This window comes from Martes martes (assembly GCF_963455335.1).
Source record: "Martes martes genome assembly, chromosome: 17".
Lineage (NCBI taxonomy): Eukaryota > Metazoa > Chordata > Mammalia > Carnivora > Mustelidae > Martes > Martes martes.
In genome coordinates, this window is record NC_137905.1 from 47,685,622 (window position 1) to 47,707,796 (window position 22,175).

The 22,175-nt window shown below is 53.2% G+C and overlaps 1 protein-coding gene across 1 annotated transcript; it reads right to left on the reverse strand.

Moving 5' to 3' along the window:
• Positions 1 to 8,845: 8,845 nt before the first annotated feature.
• KCNN4 (potassium calcium-activated channel subfamily N member 4) lies at positions 8,846 to 21,918 on the reverse strand. The gene is made up of 9 exons (XM_080828772.1): positions 21,649 to 21,918; positions 18,491 to 18,586; positions 16,830 to 17,263; positions 14,017 to 14,152; positions 11,808 to 11,918; positions 11,570 to 11,688; positions 11,150 to 11,219; positions 9,869 to 10,036; positions 8,846 to 9,433 (listed from the first exon to the last, which is right to left on the reverse strand). The coding sequence occupies exons 1-8, from the start codon at positions 21,805 to 21,807 to the stop codon at positions 9,872 to 9,874; spliced, it is 1,290 nt and encodes a 429-aa protein (XP_080684898.1). The 5' UTR covers positions 21,808 to 21,918; the 3' UTR covers positions 8,846 to 9,433; positions 9,869 to 9,871.
• Between the last annotated feature and the right edge of the window lie 257 nt (positions 21,919 to 22,175).

The window sequence follows — 22,175 nt, forward strand, 5'->3', positions numbered from 1 at the left end:
CCCTGTCTGCCCGTTTCTAAAATGAAGCTGGCATCAGAGTTAAATGAATGAAAGTTCCCAGAACAGTGCCTGGTGCATAGTAGCTCTGTCTGTCGTCATGTGTTTTGTGGGGATGGGAATGATAGTGACTGATTCTGAGCTGCCCTCTCCCCTCCAGGCCTCATCCCTGTGGCCATTTTCTCGCACCTGTGCCAGGTGGAACTGTCTCCAGGCTGCCACAGGCTGGTTGAAAACACCAGTCACTTAAGTCGAGAGCCATGTATAATGATTCTCCAAAGACTGTGAGTGTTTCCCAGAGACACACATGGCAGTCAGGCCAGACACACATGACAGTCAGGCCGTCTGCATTCTGTCAGTCAGTGTCCCTCCTTAGCATCTTCATCTCGGTTAGGTGATGACCAGTTTTTCTTTCTTTCTTTCTTTTTTTTTTTTTTCAGATTTTATTTATTTATTTGACAGAGATCACAAATAGGCCGAGAGAGAGGAAGGGAAGCAGGCTCCCTGCTGAGCAGAGAGCCCGATGCCCGCAGGGCTCCATCTCAGGACTCAGATCGTGGCCTGAGCAGAAGGCAGAGGCTTTAACCCACTGAGCCACCCAGGCACCCCTGGTGATTACCAGTCTTTCTTAACTAAATTTCTCAATACCAGAACACCCCCCCATGCTGGTTTCACAACTCTGAGCAACCCTCAGGTGGAAATGACTTAAAAAGGAAAAAGAATGACACTGACATTGGGCCTACTGTGTACCAGGCTGTGTTTTATATACATCACTACAACCTTTCCCCTCCCCGTTTAACAGATGCAGAAAATGAGTCCGAAAGAGAAGGTCCTTACAGAAGTCCACTAGCCAGAAAGCAGCAGGGCCTGGATTCAAATGCAGGCCCGTCTCACCACAGAGAAAGCCCACATTTTTTCCCCTGACAACCGGCAGCCTGCCTAGTGGTGAGTCAGTGGTGCAAACAAGCACCCAGAGACCTGCCTTGTTTTTATATTAGTGACATGGTTGTGTGGATGTACCATGCTTTAACCATTTCCCTATTGATAAACATTTAGGCCGTTTCTGAACTTTAGCTCTCACATTTGCTGCAGTTAATATTGTTGTACCTCTGATGGTATGCATATGGTAGTATTATCAGTGATATCTTGTTTGAAAGTGGATTTGCTGGGTCCGGGCTACAAGCTTGGGAATGCTGAGAGCCATTGCCAAAGGATCTATTCGTTTCTTCATTCACGTCTCTGTTCATTTAATTCATCCATCTACTGAATGAATTATGGAAGTCTAGTCAGCTGCCAAGCATGGCTGTAGGCCAGAGATCCTACAGTGAATAGGAGAGAGCACCTGCCTTCTAACAGCAGATATTCTAGTAAAGCAGATGATGTCAGGTAGGAGAGACTTGGAAGGAAAAGTCAGGGTAAGGAAATTTTGAGTGACAGGGGTCAGAGAGTGACAGGTGGTCAGAGAGGGCTCTCTGAAGAGGTGACATTTTGAGCAGAGGCCTGAAAAAAGGTGAGGAAATGAGCCATGTGCAGATGCTGAAAAACAGTGGAAAGACCCCTGGAGGAAGCAGGAGTGGAGCCAGCTGTTGAGAGATTGTCAAGGTGACCAGGTGACTAGAGCGGAGCCAGGGGAAGAGAGGAAGGATTGTTTAGGAATGGAGCTATGGAGAGGGGCCAGGTTACACAGGGTCTTGTAGGCCATGGTAAGGGCTTTGGAAGTTACTTTCCAAGTGACAGGAAGCCAGCCATTGGAGGGCCACGAGCAAGGACCAGCATGTTGGAATGTTTGTTGTATGAAAATTTCTCTAGTGAACACCCCGAATTAATGACAGTGGTTGCTTGTGAGGAGGAGGGTCATAAACCCGTGGATCAGAGTTGTGAGGGCGACTGCTTAAGACTTCTGCATTTATGAGCCATGTGACTGTTTATGCACAAAATTGTTAAAGCAGTGCTGGTTGCTGTGGGGAGGATGGCCTGCAGCTGGGCAGGCGTGGACACAGACCATGAGGAAACCCATGTCCCTGCCTGGACGGGAGATGATGGTGACTCAGGAAGAGGGTTGTGTGAGAGGAAGCATGAATCAGGGATGACTTAAAAGTTATCCTAAAGGTTTTGGGTTTGACCAACTGGATGAAGAGTGATGCTTTTTTATGAAGATGGGTAAAGAGTCATCTTGATGGGAAACTGACAAGCTTTGAACTTCCTCTGAGATACTCACTAGATACCAAGTAAGGAGTGACAGTTTCGGGGAGAAACTAGGATTTGTAGATACACAGTGTTTACTGACTTTATGAAATTTTATTTTGTTAAAAATTTTTTTTTGCATTATGAAATTTTAAAAGCAAACACAAAAGTATTGTGGTGTAAAGAATTCTCACATACCCGTCACTCAGTATTGATAGTCATTTAGGTTCCATTTCTGTTGTTCTATTTTCCCCCTTCCACACATAAGCACAGTTTTTACTTGGAGTTTCCTTACTTTTTTAAAGCAAATCTCAGATGTCCTGTCATTTTAATTTTTTTTTTTATTTTTAAGATTTTGTTTATTTATTTATTTGACACAGAGAGAGAGAGATTACAAGTAGGCAGAGAGGCAGACAGAGAGAGAGGGGAAAGCGGGCTCTCTGCTCAGGAGGGAGCCCGATGCGGGACTTGATCCCAGGACCCTGAGATCATGACCTGAGCCAAAGGCAGAGGCTTAACCCCCTGAGCCACCCAGGTGCCCTCTCCTGTCATTTTATTAGCAGCTTTACAAGTATACTCCATTTGGAGCGTTTAGTGTGTAGATGGTACTTAAAGCCCTGGGATTGGCCGAAACCATCCAGGTCGAGTGAGTAGACAGAGCAGAGGTTGGGTGCTGGGCCTCCCGCATCTAGGAATCGGGGGGAGGACCAGCACCCCAGAAAGGGGCTGACAGGGAGTAGGAACATCAGCAGAAGGGATGACCTGGAGCCAAGGGAACAAAGGGTTCCAAAGAGATGATCCGCTGGGGACCAGAGGTCTGGAGAAGTTGTTAGGGGTAGGCGTGGGGTCCACCAGGAAGAAAACATGGCTTTCGGGGCACCTAGGTGGCTCAGTCGGTTAAGCTCTGCCCTCAGCTCAGGTCATGATCCCAGGGCCCTGGCTCCCAGAGCCCTGGGGGGTTCTCCCTCTCCCCATTCTCCCTCCCTCTCTGTCCCCCCGCCCCCATTTGTGCTCTCTCTTTCTCACTTTGTGTCTCTCTCAAACAATAAATAAATAAATATATAATAAAAAAAGAAAAAAAGCATGCTTTCTTTTTTGCCCCTGAGTCTGTTAATGGAAACGTCTCAATATTGTAATACACATTCTGTGAGGAAAAGTTTATGAGTACTTTTCTTTTCTTTTTTTTTTTTTTAAAGATTTTATTTATTTATTTGACAGACAGAGATCACAAGTAGGCAGAGAGGAAGGCAGAGAGAGCGGGAGAAGCAGGCTCCGTGCTGAGCAGAGAGCCTGATGCGGGGCTCTATCCCAGGACCCTGAGATCATGATCTGAGCTGAAGGCAGATGCTTAACCGACTGAGCCACCCAGGCGCCCGTGAGTACTTTTCTTCAGCTCTTTTTTGGTGAGATGGAGCTTAAGTATGGTCAAATGTATAAAAGGCACAGACCTTAAGGGTACAGGTCAGTGAATTTTTACAAATCTGTATACTGATCTAACTACTAACTAGGTCAGGGTAGAGGTCATTTGCAGCACCCCAGAAATTTGTTTGGTGCTGTTTTCCTGTCCGTTCCCTGCCCCACATTGATCTGATTCTGGTCCTAGATAAGTTCTGGCTGCTCTTGAACTTCATTCATATAAATGAAATCTTACAGCAGGTCTCCTGTGTGTCTGGTTTCCTTTGCTTTTTATGTCGGTGGAAATCTCCCATGTTGCATGAAACGGCAATTGGTTCTGTAAGAACTTACTTTAAAGGATTTCTGCATCCTGGTTGTTTTACAATATCTAAAATCTGAATTTAAATCCCAGATGTTTTGTAGTTCAGTGAGTACATAGTGAACTTTCAACATAACACCGGATCTAAGGTGCTAAAAGTTCTTGGTTTTTTTTTTTTTAAGATTTTATTTATTTATTTGATAAATAAATTTATTTATTTATTTATATTATTTATTTGACAGACAGAGATCACAAGTAGGCAGGGAGGCAGGCAGAGAGAGGGGAAGAAGCAGGCTCCCCGCGGAGCAGAGAGCCCGATGCAGGGCTCCATTCCAGGACCCCGGGATCACAACCTGAGCCAAAGGCAGAGGCTTTAACCCACTGAGCCACCCAGGCACCCCTAGTGGGGTGTTTTTAAGGCGGGAGACGTTTCACCATGTTTGTATGCTTCGGAACCGGGTCCTTAAGGAGGTAGGGGTTTGCTGACAGAGGACAGGCAGAGAGAGGTATTAGACTTGAAGCGAAGAGGGGCCTGTTCACCCTGGTAAAAGAAAAAAGCAAGGAAAGCTGTGCCATCTGACATCCCTCCCAGATTGTAGAAACCACTCTCTTGCATCTTTGTTGGCAGCTATTCCACTCTGCATAAAAGCTCAAGATGGGTCTACAGTCTGGTGTTGATGTAAATTGTAGGGCTTCCTTTGTGAACCATAATGAAGAAGTGGGTAAACGCTGGTGACGTTTGTTGTAAGTGGATGGGGGAAGGGGGAGAGGACAGTGGCGGGCAGCTACAGCAAAGAATGTTGGGGAAGAGGAGTCCCTGGCAGGAGCCGCTGTGATACTGTGTTATTTATTTTTTTTAAGATTTTATTTTATTTTAAGATTTCTATTTATTGGTCAGAGAGAGAGCAGAAGCACGGAGAGCTACAGGCAGAACAGGCAGAGCAGGCAGAGGGAGAAGCAGGCTCCCTGTTGAGCAAGGAGCCCAATGTGGGACTTGATCCCAGGACCCTGGGATCATGACTTGAGCCGAAGGCACTTAACCGACTGAGCCACGCAGGCGTCCTGATACTGTGATTTGTAATCACATATTTGGTATGCATCCCAGTTCTGGCTCATAGTATCTAAAACCATTGGAATTTTCTGTGGTGAGAGCGGTAGCTGTGTCTTTTGTGATGTTAATGAGGTGGCTTTTGGAAAGTACCTAGGTAACCGAGGGCTGGGGGCTGATTGCCAGGGACCCAACCTTGTGATTAGAGATTAGAATATCCGGTCTGACCCTTGGCCTTCGGGGGCTGGGAGGGGGTGTTGGAGGTTGAATCAGTTGCCAGTGGCCAGTTATTTCATTAATGATGATGATGTAATGAAGCCTCCATCAAAGGACAACCCCCCCGCCCCCGCCAAAACCGAAAAGGACAGGGTTGCGAGAGCTTGCAGGTTGGTGGGCATGTGGAGATGTGGGGAGAGTGGTGCCCCTGGAGAGGGCGTGGTAGCTCCCATCCTTCCCCATACCTTGTCTGGGTGTTTCTTCCATCTGGCTCTTCCTAAGTTTTATCCTGGCTTATAATAATTATTAATATATGATATATGAGGAATCCGGTAAGTAAAATGTTTCTCTGTGAGAAACATTTTCTGTGAGCTGCTCTAGCAAATTAATTCAACTCAAGGGGGCGTTTGTTGGAACCTGCGATCAGTAGCTGGTTGGTCAGAAGCACAGGTGTCAACCTGGACTTGCCACTGGCGTCTGAAGATTCAAGGGGGTGCAGTCCTGTAGAACTGAGCTCTTCACCTGTGGACTTGAACGCTGTCTCCATGTAAACAGTGTAGAACTGAGTTGAAGTGTAGGACACCCAGCCAACGGCTGAGAATTGCTTGGTGTGGGGGGAAAAACCCACACACTGGAATTGGGTGCAGAATCATTAGCAGCCAGGATGGGGGTGGGGCCAGACCCTAAACAGCCCCCCAGGTGAGACCTGTGGGTATAACACAATGGGATACTATTCGGCAGTGCAAAAGTGACCGGCCTGGATGGAGCTTGTGGCCACTGTGCGGAGCCCAAGAAGCCAGTACACACCAGCATGTAGAGCAGTGTTCAGAGTTGGGCACAAGAGGTCAGGATGGTGGTTACTGGGGATGGAGGAGGGTAGGGAGGGACGGGAGAGCTTTTAGGGGACCGGAAACTTCTAGCTTGATCTGTGTGGTGGCTGCTCAGGTGAATAAATTCGTAAAAATTCATTGAGGCTGCATTTAAAATGTGTGTGCTTTATGTAAAATGGGTCTCAATAAAAGAAAAAAAAAATGAGCTGAGCCAAGGAGCTAGACTTTGACAGAAGAGCGGGTGGGAGCCATGGAAGAGTTTTGGGCCAGGGCCAGACCCAGTCATATCTGAATGTTGTGAGAGTCCTCAGGGTCTGGTGAGGTGGGTGCATGAGAGGGGCTAGGGTCTGATTCAGCCTCAGCTCCTGACTGGCTTTTTAGCCCTGGTAAGCCCCCACCCCACCCCTTTCTGGGCCTCTTTTCCCCATCCAGTCCTCTCATGGCATGGAAGCGAAACAAGCAGGGGAGGGAAGCCCAGAGCACAGTGAGACTGAGCCCATTGACAGAGCGCTCTGATTCCTGCCTACAGTCCCAGCCCCCAGTGCAGGGCCTTCGGGAAGTGCGGATTTTATGGGGCACAGTGCAGAAGCTGCTGGGAGGGGGGCCTCAGGACCGATGCCCCGCTTTGGGGAACGGGTGCATGTAGGCGGGGGCAGATGCAAGATGCTTCAGAGCAAATCTCCGATGTGTTCTCTTAGTTTCTTTCTCTCTCTCTCTCTTTTTTTTTTTTTTTTTTTTTTAAGATTTTATTTACTTATTTGACAGAGAGAGACACAGTGAGAGAGGGAAACAAGTGGGCGGGGGGCGGGTTGTGGGAGAGGGAGAAGCAGGCTTCCTGCCCACCAGGGCACCCGATGTGGGGCTCTATCCCAGGACTCTGGGGTCATGACCTGAGCCACCCAGGTGCCCCGTTCTCTTAGTTTCTTAGTGAAGAGCCCCTTCTAACCAGTTCCTACCTCGTCTCAGCAGAAACTATCGTGGTAGAAGGTGAGGAGTTTGGGCCACCCCAGGTCTTCAGTGTTTTCATTCAGTGATCTTCACTGAGGCCCTGCTTGTGCCAGCCCTTGACATTGAAGACACAGTAGAGAACAAAAATGAAAATACGGTGCAGTGATCTCTGAGCTAACGAATGGGCCTGCTGGCTACGTGCTGGGGCTCTGGAGCCAAGCTGCCTGGGTCAGATCCCAGCGCCCCCCCCCCCAATCTGTACGGTAACTGTGGGCAGGTTTCTTAAATCTCTCTCTGCCTTGGTTACCTCATATATAAAACGAGGCCACAATACCCACTTTGCCTCTTTTTAGAGATTTTACGAGGTCATTTATATATAAAGGACTGAGTGTGGTGCTGGGCTGAAAAAATATTGTGATAGAGGGGCACCTGGGTGGTTCAGTTGGTTAAGCATCTGCCTTCAGCTCAGACCCTGATCCCAGGGTCCTGGGATCGAGCCCCACGGTGGGCTCCCTGCTCAGCAGGGGGCCTGCTTCTCCCTCTCCCTTTGCCATTCCCCCTGCTTATGCTGTCTCTCTCTGTCAAATACATAAAATCTTTAAAAAAAAATTGTGATAGAGACAAGATTCACGGGACTGTAAGAACTTCAGAAAGGGCTCCCTAGAGAAGGGGACATCCAAGCTGAGGCCTAAAGGAGTGTGCCGGCGGCAGTGGGGTGTGACTAGAGGGAATAAGTTTAGTAGGGGATTGGCAACACTGCGAGGAGGGCTTCCTGCAGGGGGAGGGTGTTGGAAATGTCATCAGAGATCCCATCTAGTTCCTGTCTCCTCTGCTCCCAGGTGGGCTGGCGTCCAGAGGAAGGGCAGTCTGTGGCAGTGGGTGGTGCAAGCCCCAGTTTAGCTCTCAGGGCCAACGCATGAGGCTTGCTGTGGATTTGGAGGGAAATCTAAAGATAGCTCAGCAGAAAAGGATGACTCGAAGCCCGGGCTTCCCCGCAAATCGAAGGAAGCAAGGGTGAATCAGCTTCTCAAAGTAGAATGAAGTGGCTGTGGGAAGTGAAACCTCAGTTGGAAGGCCTCAGTCCAAGGCCACTCTGTCTCTGACTCACCTCAGACAGGGCAGAAGGAGCTGTGAGGGCAGGCGGGCTGTGAATCAGGGGCCTGCAGCCAGATTCCCCGGCTCTAGACCGGGGTCCTCTTGAAACCTCAGTTTCTGCATCTTTACAATGGGGTGGAGCGGGGCGGGAAGTCGTCCTGGTGAATTACAGAAGGGGGGCACACAGTCGGACCTTCAGAAGTGCCAGCCCCTTCCCTTTTCCTATCTGAGACGTAGCAGATAATGAAATGAGTATGTGGGGTGGTTTGGGGTTCCTGTCAGTCTCCTGATGGGTGAGTAGTCATCTAGGTTCTGGTGAGATGAGTGGGGGGGAGAGGGCAGCAGAAGAAACAGCAGCTGGGTGTTGTATCTGAAAATCAATAGCAATAATAAAAGTGATCAAGTGTCTCTTGAGTGTTTGGTTCTGGTTCCTGCTAAATACCCGAACCTCTGTGCCACTCTCTGTTGCCGTCTTCACAGCAGTTCCTTGGGAAGGTGGACCCATCTTAGAGGTGAGGTAAATTGTTCAGGGGGGTGAAGCCACTTGCCCAGAGTTACACAGCCAGTTGATGGCAGAGTTAGGCTTTGGACCCTGAACCAAATCCTGGATTTGAAGCCCTTGCTCTTAGCTTCAGATCTGTGGGGTGGGGGCTGTTGAGGACTTCATGGCCTAGTTGTGGGCTATGGAGCTGCGTGGGGACTTGGAGTAGGTGTCTGCTTTATAGATTGGGAAATGGACAGGGCAAAGGCCTTACACTAGATGATCTGCCTGTCGGGAATGTACATATGTTTAGAAAGAAACAGCAGCTTCTTCTGGCTTTGTTGAACATTTATTACAAAGTTAAGAGCAGAGACTGGTGAGCTGTACCCCCCACCCCCCTTCTCTGCACCAGATACTCTCTGCAGCTCTGGAAAACTGTGTCCTCCTGGATCTCCCGCCAGGGGGCGCTGCCTCCCGCCACCACAGCCTCAGGCCTGGTTCCATTAGCTTGGCAATCCCGTGGTCACTAAGGCATCCCAGGATCTTGGACTCTGGGCCCCCAGTCCCCTCCTCCTCTGGGACCCAGGAGTCTCAGCCCCCAGGCACCTCCACTTCTAACTGAAAGCTGGAGGTCATCCATAGCAGCATAGTAAGGATGTTTTTGTCCAGGATATGTGGGATAGTAGTGAGACCATTTTCCCTTTTGGGGCAGGGGTTTGGGTGTGTGTGGCCACAGCCTTTCTCCTTGAGCCAGTGTCTCCTCCAGCGCCGTCAGTCAGTGAGTGAGACCACCTTAAGGTGGGGCCCCTTTGGTCCTTGCACTTGAGGTGCTTTATTCCTAGGGCTGGGTCAGGAGTAGCAGGAACAATGTCCTCCACCTCAATCCTGGGGAAAGTAGCTTGGTTCTTCCTCCATGGGTCCTGGGGAGAGAAGCAGAGAGAGAGATAGCTAGACCAGAAACCAGAGGGAGGCAAGAGTAGAGGGCAAGAGTAGAGACACTGAGGTGGACACCAGACAGACACCAGTGGACCAAGGGGGAAGGAGGAGGGTGGATGTACCTGCCACCAAGAGACCAGGCATCTGGACAGAAACCAGGAACATGCCCAGGAATAGGCAGACAGACCACGCAAAGGAAGGGAGAGGGTACTGAGGGTCAGCAAAGGGGAGAAGGAATGTCTCCTTCCTCCCCTGCCAGTCTAGCCCCAAACTTGAGTCCTTTCCTCCAGACAGGCAGAGCAGAAGAGAACGAGTAGCATCATCTCCGAGGCCATCCCCTAACCCTTAGCCACAAGAGGTGCTATCTACAGGCACCATTTCTCCAGGGTGTTTTTCTGCCCGAGTTCCAGCTGCCTCACCAGCTACGTGGCCTCCTGGCTTGGTTCTGGAAGCTGCCTCGACCCCAGGGCAGTGCTAAGCAGCTCAGTCAGCGTGTCCAGCTTCCCTGCCAGGGCGTCCATCCGCTTCTCCAGGGCCTGATGTGAGCTGCTCAGACCCAGCTGCAAGTCACACAGGATCATGTGCATCTGGGCAGAGAGGGGGAAGGGAGGTAGCAGCAGGCTGAGCTAGACTTCCTCCTTATCCCAGCTGCCTGGCTCAGTGCTTTTCACACATGGTTTAAATCCTCTTAAAAGCCTGGGGAGTGAGGATTCCATTCCCGTTTTTACAACTACGGAAATGGGCCTGGAGCAGTTAAATTACGTGCCCAAGGCGGCTCCTCCAGTAAGGCCTAGCGTTTGTGGAACTGATGAACGACTTCAGAATCCACATAGCCCTTTCATCAGCTTCTCAGAGTAGGAGCCACAGCTTTATCCTCAAGGGTGTGTGAGCTTTCCATGAGAATTCTTGAACTCTCAGTTTTTGGCTGGATAATCTTCAGAACTTATGACCTGCCAGTTCTGGCAGATCTAGGCCCCCACCTCCTCACTGAGACCCACCGTGCAGTTTAGGGGCCCCGCATCTGTGACTGCTTGCCATGGCCTTGGTGCCAAGGGCCACTGTTTGAATTGTCTCGGGCTGATGAGAAAAAGCAAAGGCCGCTTAATAAGCAAAAGGTGCTGTGAGCCAAGCCAAGGAGTGTGACGTTACCATCCCCAAGCGCCGGCCGAATCCGGTGGTCCCAGCCGGAGAATGGCAAGCTGAGTCAGCCCCGATCGGGAAGGCAAGCCTGCCCGGCACAGAAGCCCCCGTGGCCCTGGGCCCCTCTTTGCAATAGCAGCAGAGATTGCCTTTTACTGAAACAATGTGCCCCATCTGTGTCAGTGTTGTTAATTTGTGTTTTATTGGTCTTGCCATTTGTGTTTGAACTTGGTTTGTATATTTGCTTTGGTTTTATTGTTGTCTAAGAGTCATAGTTGGAAGGAATTTTGTATCTGTCCACATTAACTTGACAATCAAAATAATTTAAAACTAAACACTAAAGTTCTTTGTGCAATTTCTTTTTCTAAAGTTAAAAGGGATCGGTCCCCTCCATGAGTTTAAGAAACCGTCACATCATTCATTCAACCACAAACCTTTGTCGAGTGCGTGTGTGTTTGCCAGATCCCTGCCAGTGTTCATTATGCTGGGGCCGGATGTCCCTGCCAGCTGCCCTGGCCTCCCTTTTCTTCCAGACCCTTCCTCCCACAGGGTCCTGGTACCTTGGAGATGTCCACCATGGAGTTCACTTGTTCCCGGAGCTTTCTGTGTTTCAGTCGTACCTGGCGGAACCTGTGGGAAGAAGCCGGAGATCAGAAGTGATCCCAGCTCCGGGATGGGCTAAGCCGAGGAGAGACTCACATAGATGTGGTCCGGTGAGGAAGGGTTGCCAGAGCTGAAACCCCCCTCAGCCCATCTCTTAGGTAGAGCCCCAGGTATCCTGACCGTGCCCCCCCAATACAGATTGGCGCGGACCCACAGACACAGATGTGCAGGACAAGCCATCACAGAGTCACTGTGAGGTCTAGGTGGATATCTGTTCAGCGGGCCCGCACACCAGTGTCCCAGCCTGGGTACACACGCACATTCGTTGCCACACACCATGTGGAAGGGAGGAGATGCACACAGAGGGAGGCCCTCACCTGTTGATGGCGGCCAGCAGCCTGCGCTGGTGCCTGCGGGCAGCCCCGCGGTCCTTCCTGCGTGTGTGTTTGTAGAACATCCAGGCCTCTTGCAGCACTCGGGCAGCTGATTCCTTCATCTGGGGTTGGGCATAGTGTCAGTGGAGGCAGACCCCTAGGGTTCTGGGAGGAGGGGTGGTGTCTGGACTCGTGGGTCTGAGGGAGGCATGTGCCATGGGTGCCATATGCCCACCCTCACCTCTTTGGCATACTGGATGTCCATCATGAAGTTGTGTACGTGCTTCTCTGCCTTATTGAACTCCAGCTTCCGGGCCACCACGGCCACCAGCAGGGCTGTGCAGCAGACCCCCTGTAGGCACAGCAGACACTATGACAGAGGGCGGTGGGGCTCCGGGGCCACCAGACTCCCTCACTGAACCCTCCCAACAGCCACAGAAGGCAGGCCAGACCACCCCCGGTGGACAGATGAGCAGGCCCAGAGAGGGGAACCGGGTCCCACACACCCCAAGGGGGTGGAGCCAGGATCAGAGGTCATGTGTCTGAGTCCCACTTGTGGGTGTAGTGTTTTTACCATGGGAATGCTCTTTTGTTAAAGGTATGATTGGAGAAGGGGAGAAGAGCTGATCTTGGGTGAGAGGTAGAGCTTGGGCTCCTACGGGAGCCCTTCCTCCCCACTGCTCACAGCCAGTTGGCCATCAGGTCCCCAAAGGTGTCCCTCACCCTCCTTCCGCCCCTGTGGCTCCTGGACAGTTCTGGCCCCATCCTTTCCCTCCTGGACCATCTCCTGACCCGGACCCCAGGGAGATCTAACATTATGACCCTGCCCCCTTACCCTACTGCCCCAAACTTCTTACCCTCACTTTCAGAGCCTTCCAAGGTCTAGGCCTCTCCTCCAGACAACTCAGCCTGGCCTCAATCTGCCATAGCTTCCCAAGCATCTTGGTCTGAACACTCCCCCCTTCTCCCAAGACCTCTGAACCGTCAGCTGCTTGGTGGTACCTGCTTTTCTTCCCTGAGTTACAATGAATTTTCTTCTGAAGTCTTCCCCTTCCCCAAACTGTGTCTCAGCTCAAGAACACTCTGAACAATTTACTGGTTATAAACACTGGTTCCAGGAACACTCGTGTTCCAAGCCCAGCTCTGAGCACGTTACTTAATGTCTCAGGGGCTCACTTTCTTCCCTATAAAATGGGCATGCCCTCACAGTATTACTCTGTGGGTTCCTTAAGGGAACACCTGGAAAGGGTTCAGCGCAGAGGCTGGCACAGAGTATGTACTCGATAAAGTTACTTATGATTATCCCATTGTGTCGGGGAACCTCCCTGCCAGGAACTGAGCTGTGAGCTCAAGTGCAAATCGCCTGATCTCTCTAGGTCTGTTTCTCCTTGTGTCAAATTCGGGAGGAGGTCCCAGGCAGTCCTGAGGGTCCCTGACCCTTTGGGAGTGTTTCCCTGGCTGAATCTCTGCCCCTCCTTCTTGGTCCCAAAGACTCACTCCTGTGGGGAGGGGATCACACTTTCCCATCACCCCATCACCCCATCCATGACCAATGGAAATGTAGCATATCTTTTCTGGGACAATGTCAGGACTGGGGGCCAGCAGCCCTGGGTAGGGGGAGCCAAATCGCAAGGGGAGGTGAAGGCCAAGGCTTTGGGTGCTGGGTCCTGGATGAGGAAGGGGGCTAGGTAGGAGGAGCTGGATGGCTGGGTCTATGAAGGGAAGGTGGTAGATCGCTGGTTTCAGGAGGAGACCAACTCTGGGGAGCCTCTGCCTTATCCTTGACATGAGCTAGGGTGGGCAGCTGGATGCCTGCGACCAGTTACAAATAACAGCCTTTCCAGCCCCACCTCTTGACCCATTTACCAAGAATTACCTATGTGCTGGGTGCTGAGACCCTTTGTGTGGTTTAACTCATCTCAGGAACCCCATGAGGAGTACATTAGTATCAGCATCCCCATTTTATTATAGGCTTGATCCCAGCTTGGAAGTGGCAGAAGCAGGATCTGAAGACAGACAGCCTGACCCCACAGGCAGGCTTTGGATGAAGCCCTAATGGGGGCTGGAGACTGGGTTCCTATGTCCTGGAGAAGCTGGGAAACCAAGGGCCTGTGTCCTAGACTGAGAGGGTAAGGGGGTGAGGAGGAGGATGTCTGAGCCTTCCTGAGACTCGGGGCTGGATTCCTGGATTCTGGAAGGAAATGGGGCTGGGAAGTCAGGGGCCTGTGTTTTTGAGGATGGTGAGGCCTAGGGTCCTAAGTTCCAAGGAGAACAAGGATTTAGGGGACGGGTTCCTGGATTTTGAAAGGAAATGGGGCTGTGGGTGTCCAGATACCCAAGTTCCTTGAGGGTGGCGTCCTTGAGTCCCTTTGTTGGCTCCATGATTTCTTTGGGCCCAAGAGATAAGCAGTTGAGGGTAGGGGTAGGGTCCTGTAGGGGGCTGTACTCACCATGACTCCAGTGCAGAGACAAACAATCTTGCCCCACATGGTGCCTGGCACCACGTCTCCATAGCCAATGGTCAGGAATGTGATGGGGATCAGCCACAGTGTGTCTGAAAGGTGTCCGGTGGCATTAACGGCCTGCCTGTGGGGAAGGATGGGTTAGTTCTGAAACCCTACCCCAGGGCTTCCCTTGATGTCTGATACTCTCCTTCCTAACACACCTACAGTCCCCAGAAGCATTCAGAGAAAAAGTCTGTAAATTCTGGGCTTTGGAGGGCCTGCCTGGCTTCCTCTCTGCTGTGCAAGCTGGGCAAGATATGCTCAACCTCTCTGGGCTGTGGCATTTGAACCTGGATACAGCCAGTTCCAAGGCTTGTTTGGTTTTCATTAGGCTACCAGGACTGCTGCTTTCTGAGCAGGTTGAGGGGTTGAGAGGGGGCAGAAACCCAGCCCAGAGGCCTCTTGTCACACCCTGGCAGGGATCTGCGTACACACAGAGGAAGGGGTAATTTTTTCTCTTCTCTTCTCTTCTCCTTTTCTTTCTTCTTCTTCTTTTTTTTAAATATTTTATTTATTTATTCGACAGACAGAGATCACAAGCAGGCAGAGAGGCAGGCAGAGAGAGAGGAGGAAGCAGGCTCCCCACTGAGCAGAGAGCCCGATGCGGGGCTCGATCCCAGGACGCTGGGATCATGACCTGAGCCAAAGGCAGAGGCTTTAACCCACTGAGCCACCCAGGCGCCCCCTCCTTTTCTTTTTCTCTCTCTCTCTCTCTCTCTCTTTCCCGTTCAGATTTTATTATTTTTTTAAATTAACCTCTAAACCCAACGTGGGGTTCAAACTCACAACCCCAAGATCAGGATTCATACACTCCACTGACTGAGCCAGCCAGGCACCCCAGAGGTGCCTTTTTCTAACGTTCATAAAGATGCTTTATGGCCTACAGGTGGTCCTGTCAAGACTAAAAAGGCAGGACCCTGCCCTCCCTTCCCCCCACTTCATAGAAGGGGACATTTCGTTTGAGCCATGGAAGGGACTGAAAATCCTGATTTGTCTGAACTTGAGCCCACAGACCCCTTGTATAAGGGTCAGCAAGGAACACTTCATTCGTGAGGCCCCAGACATGTCAGACCCACTACACTAGTGTTTGGATGTGGGGACTGAATTTGCACTGTTACACCCTACTCCCCTCATCTGCAAGTACATTCACGTTTGAGGACTTCTGCCTTGGGGTTGAGAAATTTGACCCCCCCCCCGACCCCCCCCCTTGCCCACCCTCCCTTTTTTTTTTTTTTTTTTAAAGATTATTTATTTATTTATTTATTTGACAGACAGAGATTAGAAGTAGGCAGAGAGGCAGGCAGAGAGAGAGAGAGAGAGGAGGAAGCAGGCTCCCTGCTGAGCAGAGAGCCCGATGTGGGGCTCGATCCCAGGACCTGGGATCATGACCCGAGCCGAAGGCAGAGGCTTTAACCCACTGAGCCACCCAGGCGCCCCCCTCCCATTTTTCAGATGAGAAACATGGTGGCAGGAAAACAGAGCCTACAAGATGTATCAGTTAAAAATCCTGAAAGAGGGGTGCCTGGGTGGCTCAGTGGGTTAAAGCGTCTGCCTTCGGCTCAGGTCATGATCCCAGCGTCCTGGGATCGAGCCCCCGCAGCAGGCTCTCTGCTCTGCTCTGCGGGGAGCCTGCTTGCCCCCCTCTCTCTCTGCCTGCCTCTCTGCCTACTTGTGATCTGTCTGTCAAATAAATAAATAAAATCTTTAAAAACATCCTCGAAGATTAGAATTGCTGGGGAGACTTCAAAGACGGTAAAATTTCACACCCATTTCACAGATGAGGAAACAGGGTCAGAGAGAAAGGATCTAAAGCCAGTGCTTGTCTTTCCTCACCTCCCCTCAAGAATCCTTTGCCAGGGGCGCCTGGGTGGCTCAGTGGCTTAAAGCCTCTGCCTTTGGCTCAGGTAATGGTCCTGGGATCCTGGGATTCTGGGATCCTGGGATGGAGTCCCGCATCGGGCTCTCTACTCAGCGGCAGGCCTGCTTTCTCCTCTCTCTCTCTGCCTGCCTCTCTACCTGCTTGTGATCTCTGTCTATCAAATAAATAAAGTCTTTAAAAAAAAAAAATCCTTTGCCAGATGTACTAAACCAGATGTCCCAAACTTGAGCCGGGGTCAGAATGCCTTGTTAAAACATACTGCTTGGCCCCCACCTGCCAGAGTTTTGGATTTGTTAGGTGTAGGTAGGGCCTGAGGATTTGGATTTGCAGCAGGTTCCCAGGTGATACTGCCGGTTCTGGAACCACATCTTAGGACCAACTGGCTAAGATTAATGTCACTTTCTTTATCTGTAAGAGAGAGGACCTGAGGCCCAGCTTGCAGTCTGTCCAGTAGGCAGCCTGGAATCCTGCATCCGTTCCCTGGAGGAAATTCCCTTCCAGAGCAGCCCCAAATCACCACCGTCCCAGGATGGCGGGGAGTACCCCAGTGCATCTGTGCTAATTCAGAAAAGGTGTCCATATCCTCCAAGGAGGCAGTTGCAACCTTTGGCCAGGCCCCGGTCCCTGGGTTCAGAGGCTGAACAGGTGCCCGAGAGACCTGAGACAGGACAGGTGTGGACGCGGGGAAGGAAGGGCTTGCTAGGGTCTGTGTGTGTCTGGGGAGACTGGAGGCTGCAAGCGGAGGAAGGGCCGGAGCTGGCCCGTTGGTTCCTCCCAGCCCAGTGGATGAGTGTGGACCCCGTGGGGGAGGGCAGCTGGGGCTGTGAGCGGCTTCTCCAGATGCTCGAGGTCCCCCCACCCCTCACCGCAGCACCCTCACCTCTCAGCCACCGACAGCACCCAGGCGGTGGTGAGCCAGAGGCCAAGCGTGAGGCAGAGCAGCAGGCGACCGGGGTGCGTGTTCATGTACAGCTTGGCCACGAACCAGTGGCGGAAGCGGACCTGGTTGAGGGCGCCGATGCTGCGGTAGGACGCGTTGAGCAAGACGCCGCTGCGCAGGAGGACGGCGCGGGGCACCAGGTAGAGGCGCAGCAACATGGCCAGCGACAGCAGCGCCTCGCCCTCATCCAGGAAGCCCGGCCAGGACTGCGTTGCCGCCGCCGTGGGCCCGGACCCCAAACCCTGGGCGCACGGCGGACCCTGCACCGGCGCGGGATGCAGCGCGCACACGGCCAGCTCCAGCACGATCTGCGCCGCCTGCCGCCCGGTCAGCGCCACGCGCCAGTCCCGGAGCCCGTTGTCGGTCATGAACAACTGCGGGGAGGGGACAGAGGGGGGAGGGGGTCACAAGAAGGTCAGGTGGCCGCCCGCCTGCCAGAACCAGGAGATAAGGGGGGCCGTCCACCGGGGTCAGGGTGGGTGGGGTTGGGGAGGGTGGGGAAGGAGTGGGGCCAGGACCTTGAAGAGGACCTTTCTCCACTTTCTTCCTAACGCCCTCCCCCTCGGTTTCAGCCGGCTTCCAGAATTTCCTGTGTATCCCCACATTGTTCTATATATTGAAGGTACCGGTGCACAGAGCAGAAAGCCCTGCCTCCTGGGAGCCTACAGTCCTGACGCACGGAGCCATCTCCTCCTGTTTCTGGGGCCGGGGGAGTAACTAACTGAAAACCGCGCCCCACTGGCAATGCAGATAGCCAACATTTACAGGGCACTTTGAATGGCCCAGGCACTGCTCTGTCTGCTTTACATGTTATGACTCAGGGAATGCTCCCAACACAGTGAAATTGAAAGCATTTTACCCCCATCTTACAGGTGCAGAAACTAAGGCCCAGGTCTTTCAGCTGTAGCGGCACAGCTGAGTTACAAATCCAGGCCACTTAACTGTTTGACTAGTGAGGATAACGTGTACTTTCTACACAGCAGGTGCCACAGGGGGGAATTACTGCACATGATGGATAACCCCCATTTTATATACGGAGGTTTTGGGGGAAGGGGTAGAGGCAACAGGATCTAGGGATGTGGGGGATGGGATGAGGGGAGAGTGCTGGTGGAGAGTTGAGTGCCTGGATGAGATAGGACATGGGAGGGGGTGATGGGTAGAACGCCCCTCCCCCCCCCCCAGTCTAGGGGGTAATTGGCACAGAGGCGGGGAGCTCAGGAGTAGGGAAGGACCCTCAGGCACATAGCCTGGATTTCAGGTTACTTGGGACTGGAGTAGGTGGGGCCCCAGGCATGGATGACAGAGATCTGGGGGGCTGGGTCTGGAGTGAGGCTGCCTGGGGGTGGGAGCTCTCAGCATCCATGGGCATGCAAGGGGAGACAGGGCTCCAGGGGAGCATGGTTTGGGCTGCTCCAGGAGGCTCGGTCTGTCTATCTGTGGTTATTCTCATCTCGGTGGGTGAGGGTGTGGACAAATCTCAGGGTGGAGAAACCTCATTACTCAGAACAGGAGGAGGAGGAGGGTGGAAAGTGTGAGCTGACAGGGAGCTGTGGGGGCTGGGGGGGAGCAAGGAAGGGGCCCAGGGGTGGGGCCTGCCCTACCTGGACCTCTTTGGCGTGAAATGCCACGATAAGACAAAGGAGCAAGAAGGTGGAAATGCTGATGGTGCATTTAACCAGGAACAGGTAGAGCGCCCACTGTTGGAAGGGACAGAAAAAGGGGTAAGATCCTAGGTTCCCAACTGGTCAGTCCCCTCCACCTTTCTCCCATGATGCCATCCCTTCTCAATTCCCAATTTCCTGGCCTCCGCCACCCATTCCTCCCTGCCTGTCCTCCCCCTCCTGCCATCCCTGCAAAACCTGGTTCCACCCAGTGTCTCAGTTTTGGGGAACTCTCAAAACCATCTGGTCCCCAAGGAAAGTGGTCTCTTCCTTCCCAGCCTGACAGCCCCGGCTCAGATGCCGGTGTGTACCCTCCTCTTCAGCCATTCTCATAGGATCCACACCTGAGGGGAGACCTTACAACTCACAGCCCTTTTTAATTCCCCCATCCCCTCCCCCACCAAAAATAGTTCCTCAGTTAGGGGGTGGGGGAGTGGGGAAGTCTAGAAACAGACATCTGGCCTCTAGAAGTTCCCCCGCCCTTCCCTGACCACACAGCTGGTCCAACCCTAGAAAGCAACTTGCCCTAGAAGATCCTACCACCTTTCCAATTCCCCAAGAAGTCTAGAAATGATCACCCAATACTCAAGAAGTGAATGACACCCTCCCACCCCCCACCCCATCCAGGACAGTGGGTCCCCGAGACCCCAGTCCTAGCTCTGAGGAACGCCCCTGGGTCCTGGCCCCTGCGTCTCCTTCCCCCTGCCCTCTCTCCTGGCTCTAAGCCCAGGGCAGATTTGGCCGGAAGCACATGGCCTCCAGAAACCACGGAGAGACTTTTTTTTCCTCTCTCTTTGTGTGGCAATACCTTGGAGAGATCTAGAATTCTGGAAGAAGAGGTTTAGGGGGGACTGGGACTGCTGGATCCCCTAGGAGGAGTGGGGAGGAGTCCCTGCCTGACGAATGTTGGCGGGGAGGGGGATCCACCTGGGCTCCCCTACTGAGCTCAGCACCTGTTTCTCCAAAGATGTCTGCCAGCTCCCCCAGCGGGCCAGGGCCCCACCTTTGTGCAGGGGAAGACAGCCAATTTCCTGCCCCAGGGGACCTGCCCCCCCAACCCTCCCCAAACAATGGTGCCGTTGTTCTTAGCCCTCCCCTACCCCCTTATCCTCCTAAGGCTCCCTGGTTCCCTGTCCCTTTCTTTAGTTTGTCACAAACTCCACTCCGCTAGACACACCCCCTGCCCACACGGCACCTCACTTCTACTTTGCTGGTTCCTCTTCCCCCAAACCCCTGACTCAGTCTCTGAAATTTCCCTGTCTCTGGGGATGCTTCTGTTTCGATCTCTATTTGTGTCTGAGGGTCTCCGATTCTGTCAGACTTTCCATCTTTCTGTGTGTATCTCAACTTGGGGAGCTCTGTCTTTCACTGTCTCTTACTGCATCATTGTCTCTGTCTCACACCGCCTTGGTCTCTGTCTTTGCCAGTGTCTCTGTCTCTCAGTCTCAGTCTCTCTCCGCCCCTCTCCCTGCTGATATCAACAGCTTGTTCCCCTGCACTTCCCCAGCTGGGCACCTGCCTCTACTCCAGCCCCTCCCCCCTGGGGACCAGGTGTCTGGGTCCCTGCAAAATGGGCTCCTAGGACTGAGATGGCGGTGGGGAGGAGGTATGGATATTGTCAAGGCACGAGTAGAAAGGGGGGCTGAGGAGGACCCTTAGGGCCACGTATCTCAACCCTTACCCCCAGTTTACAGATGGGGAAACTGAGGCTCAGAAAGCTGTAGCAGCTTTCCTAGAGTCCAGCTGCTGGAGGCAGCAGACTGGCAAATGGCAGAGGGAAGGAAGAAATGAGAGGTGAGAAGGGGGAGAGAGGGAGCGAGGAAGGAAAGACCCCCTGTCCCTTCCCATCTGCAGGGAGCTCAGGCCCCACCTCCCCTGCTGGGTGGGGTTCTGAAGCGTGGGAGCGGCGGGTAGGCCCTGGCCATGCTTCCTGTTGGCATGGGCTTCGGTAGCCCCACCCCCCCGTGCCCGCTGCCCTGGCCTCGGCTCCCCGGCCAGAGGAAGCTGGCCTGCCCTGACCCTCCGTGTGGCTCCTGGTCACTTTGGAACTGCGCTCCTCTGCCACCACCCCCAAATCCAAGCCTGAACCTCCCTCCTCCAGGACTGCCCCCCAACCCAGTCCTCACGTCAGCGTCCCAGCCAGCCCAACTCCACATCCCTTACCCTAGATAGTTCTCTAAGCCCTCCTTTCCGGTTAAGCAACTCTATTCTGTCCTTAAACCACTGATTCTGACCCCTGTCCTCTATCTGCCCCATCGCTGCCCAGACCGAGGCTGGAATGTGCTGAGAGCCAGTTCAGACCTGTCCTGGCCCCACCTGTCCTTTTCCTCCCCACGGACTCTATCCTCGGTCAGGCCCCCCTTCCCCCAAAGACGCTCTAAGCCTCCTTCAGACCCAGGAGCCTGGGCTCCCTGCCCCCTCCCCTGGGACCTAGGAGCCCAAGACACTGTACGCCTGCTTCTCCATTATGCCCCAGAATAGCACGAAGACCCTGGGGACGCTTGGACTGATGCACATGGGAGGGGCAGGGGGCTGTTTTCCATTTCCCACCCCCACCCCAGCCAGTTTTTTTGGTCTCTGCCCTCTGCTGCTGAGGCACTGGATAAACCTGCGTTTAGATAAGGACCAAGGAGCCACCGCCTACTTGGAAGAAGTTAGTCTTTCTCCCCACCCTTCCTTCACTGAACCTGAGGCTTCCTCTCCCCTGCTCTCTTCTTGGGAGACCGGAGGATCTGGTCAGCCACCCCCTGACCTTAAGCGGTCCCGGGCCTCCAGCTGTCCCATACAAACCTTCAAAGACTGAGACACTGAGACCCATGTTTCCTTCTTTTTGCAGAGAGAGCCCTGAACATTTACCTCCCTTGGGCCCCAGGAGTCCAGACCCTCAGCCCCTTCCTCCTTCAGACCCAGGACTCCAGACCCCTAGCTCCTCCTCCCTCAGAGTTAGGGGTTCAGGTCCCCGGGTCCTCCCCTCTCAGACTTAGGACTCCAGCCCCTCCTCCCTCACACTTAGGGTCCCGACCACCAGTCCCTCCTCCCTCAGACCCAGGAGTCTCAGCCCCCAGCCTTCCGTGGCCCAGGATAAGAGCTCCACTCACCGGGCACCCTCCGAACCACAGCATCTCCGCGTGCAGCACCATGAGTCCAATGCCAATTCCCGCCAGCGCTAGCGCCCAGCCAGCCAGCCACTTCTCCTGCTCCAGCAGCCGCTTTCGCCGCTGTAGGGCCCCCAGGCCTGGCACCAGCTCCCCGCCCATGGCCCCTGCGGTCTTGGGGCTCAGCCAGCTTCCTGCCCAGGGTCCCCCACCTCGCAGCACACAAAGGGCAGCCACTGTGGCTTGCAGGTCCTCGGCCTGCTCTGCTCCTCCTCTGGGGCTCTTGCTTTGAGGCACAGAGGAGTCTGTGCCCTCTGGGGGTGGTGACGGCTGGGCAGGGCAGGGAGGGGCCGGCGTGGCCCTTGGGCAGAGGGAAGGCTCCCCAACCACCCTTCACAGCCTGAGGAGGGACTGGGGTGTGTCTTGGGGCAGAGCAAGGAAGAGGCGTGCATCCACGTGGATGAAGAGACATACTGGCACACAATAGATTGTGTCACACACAACGGTCTGCCCTCTGTAACACACACCTA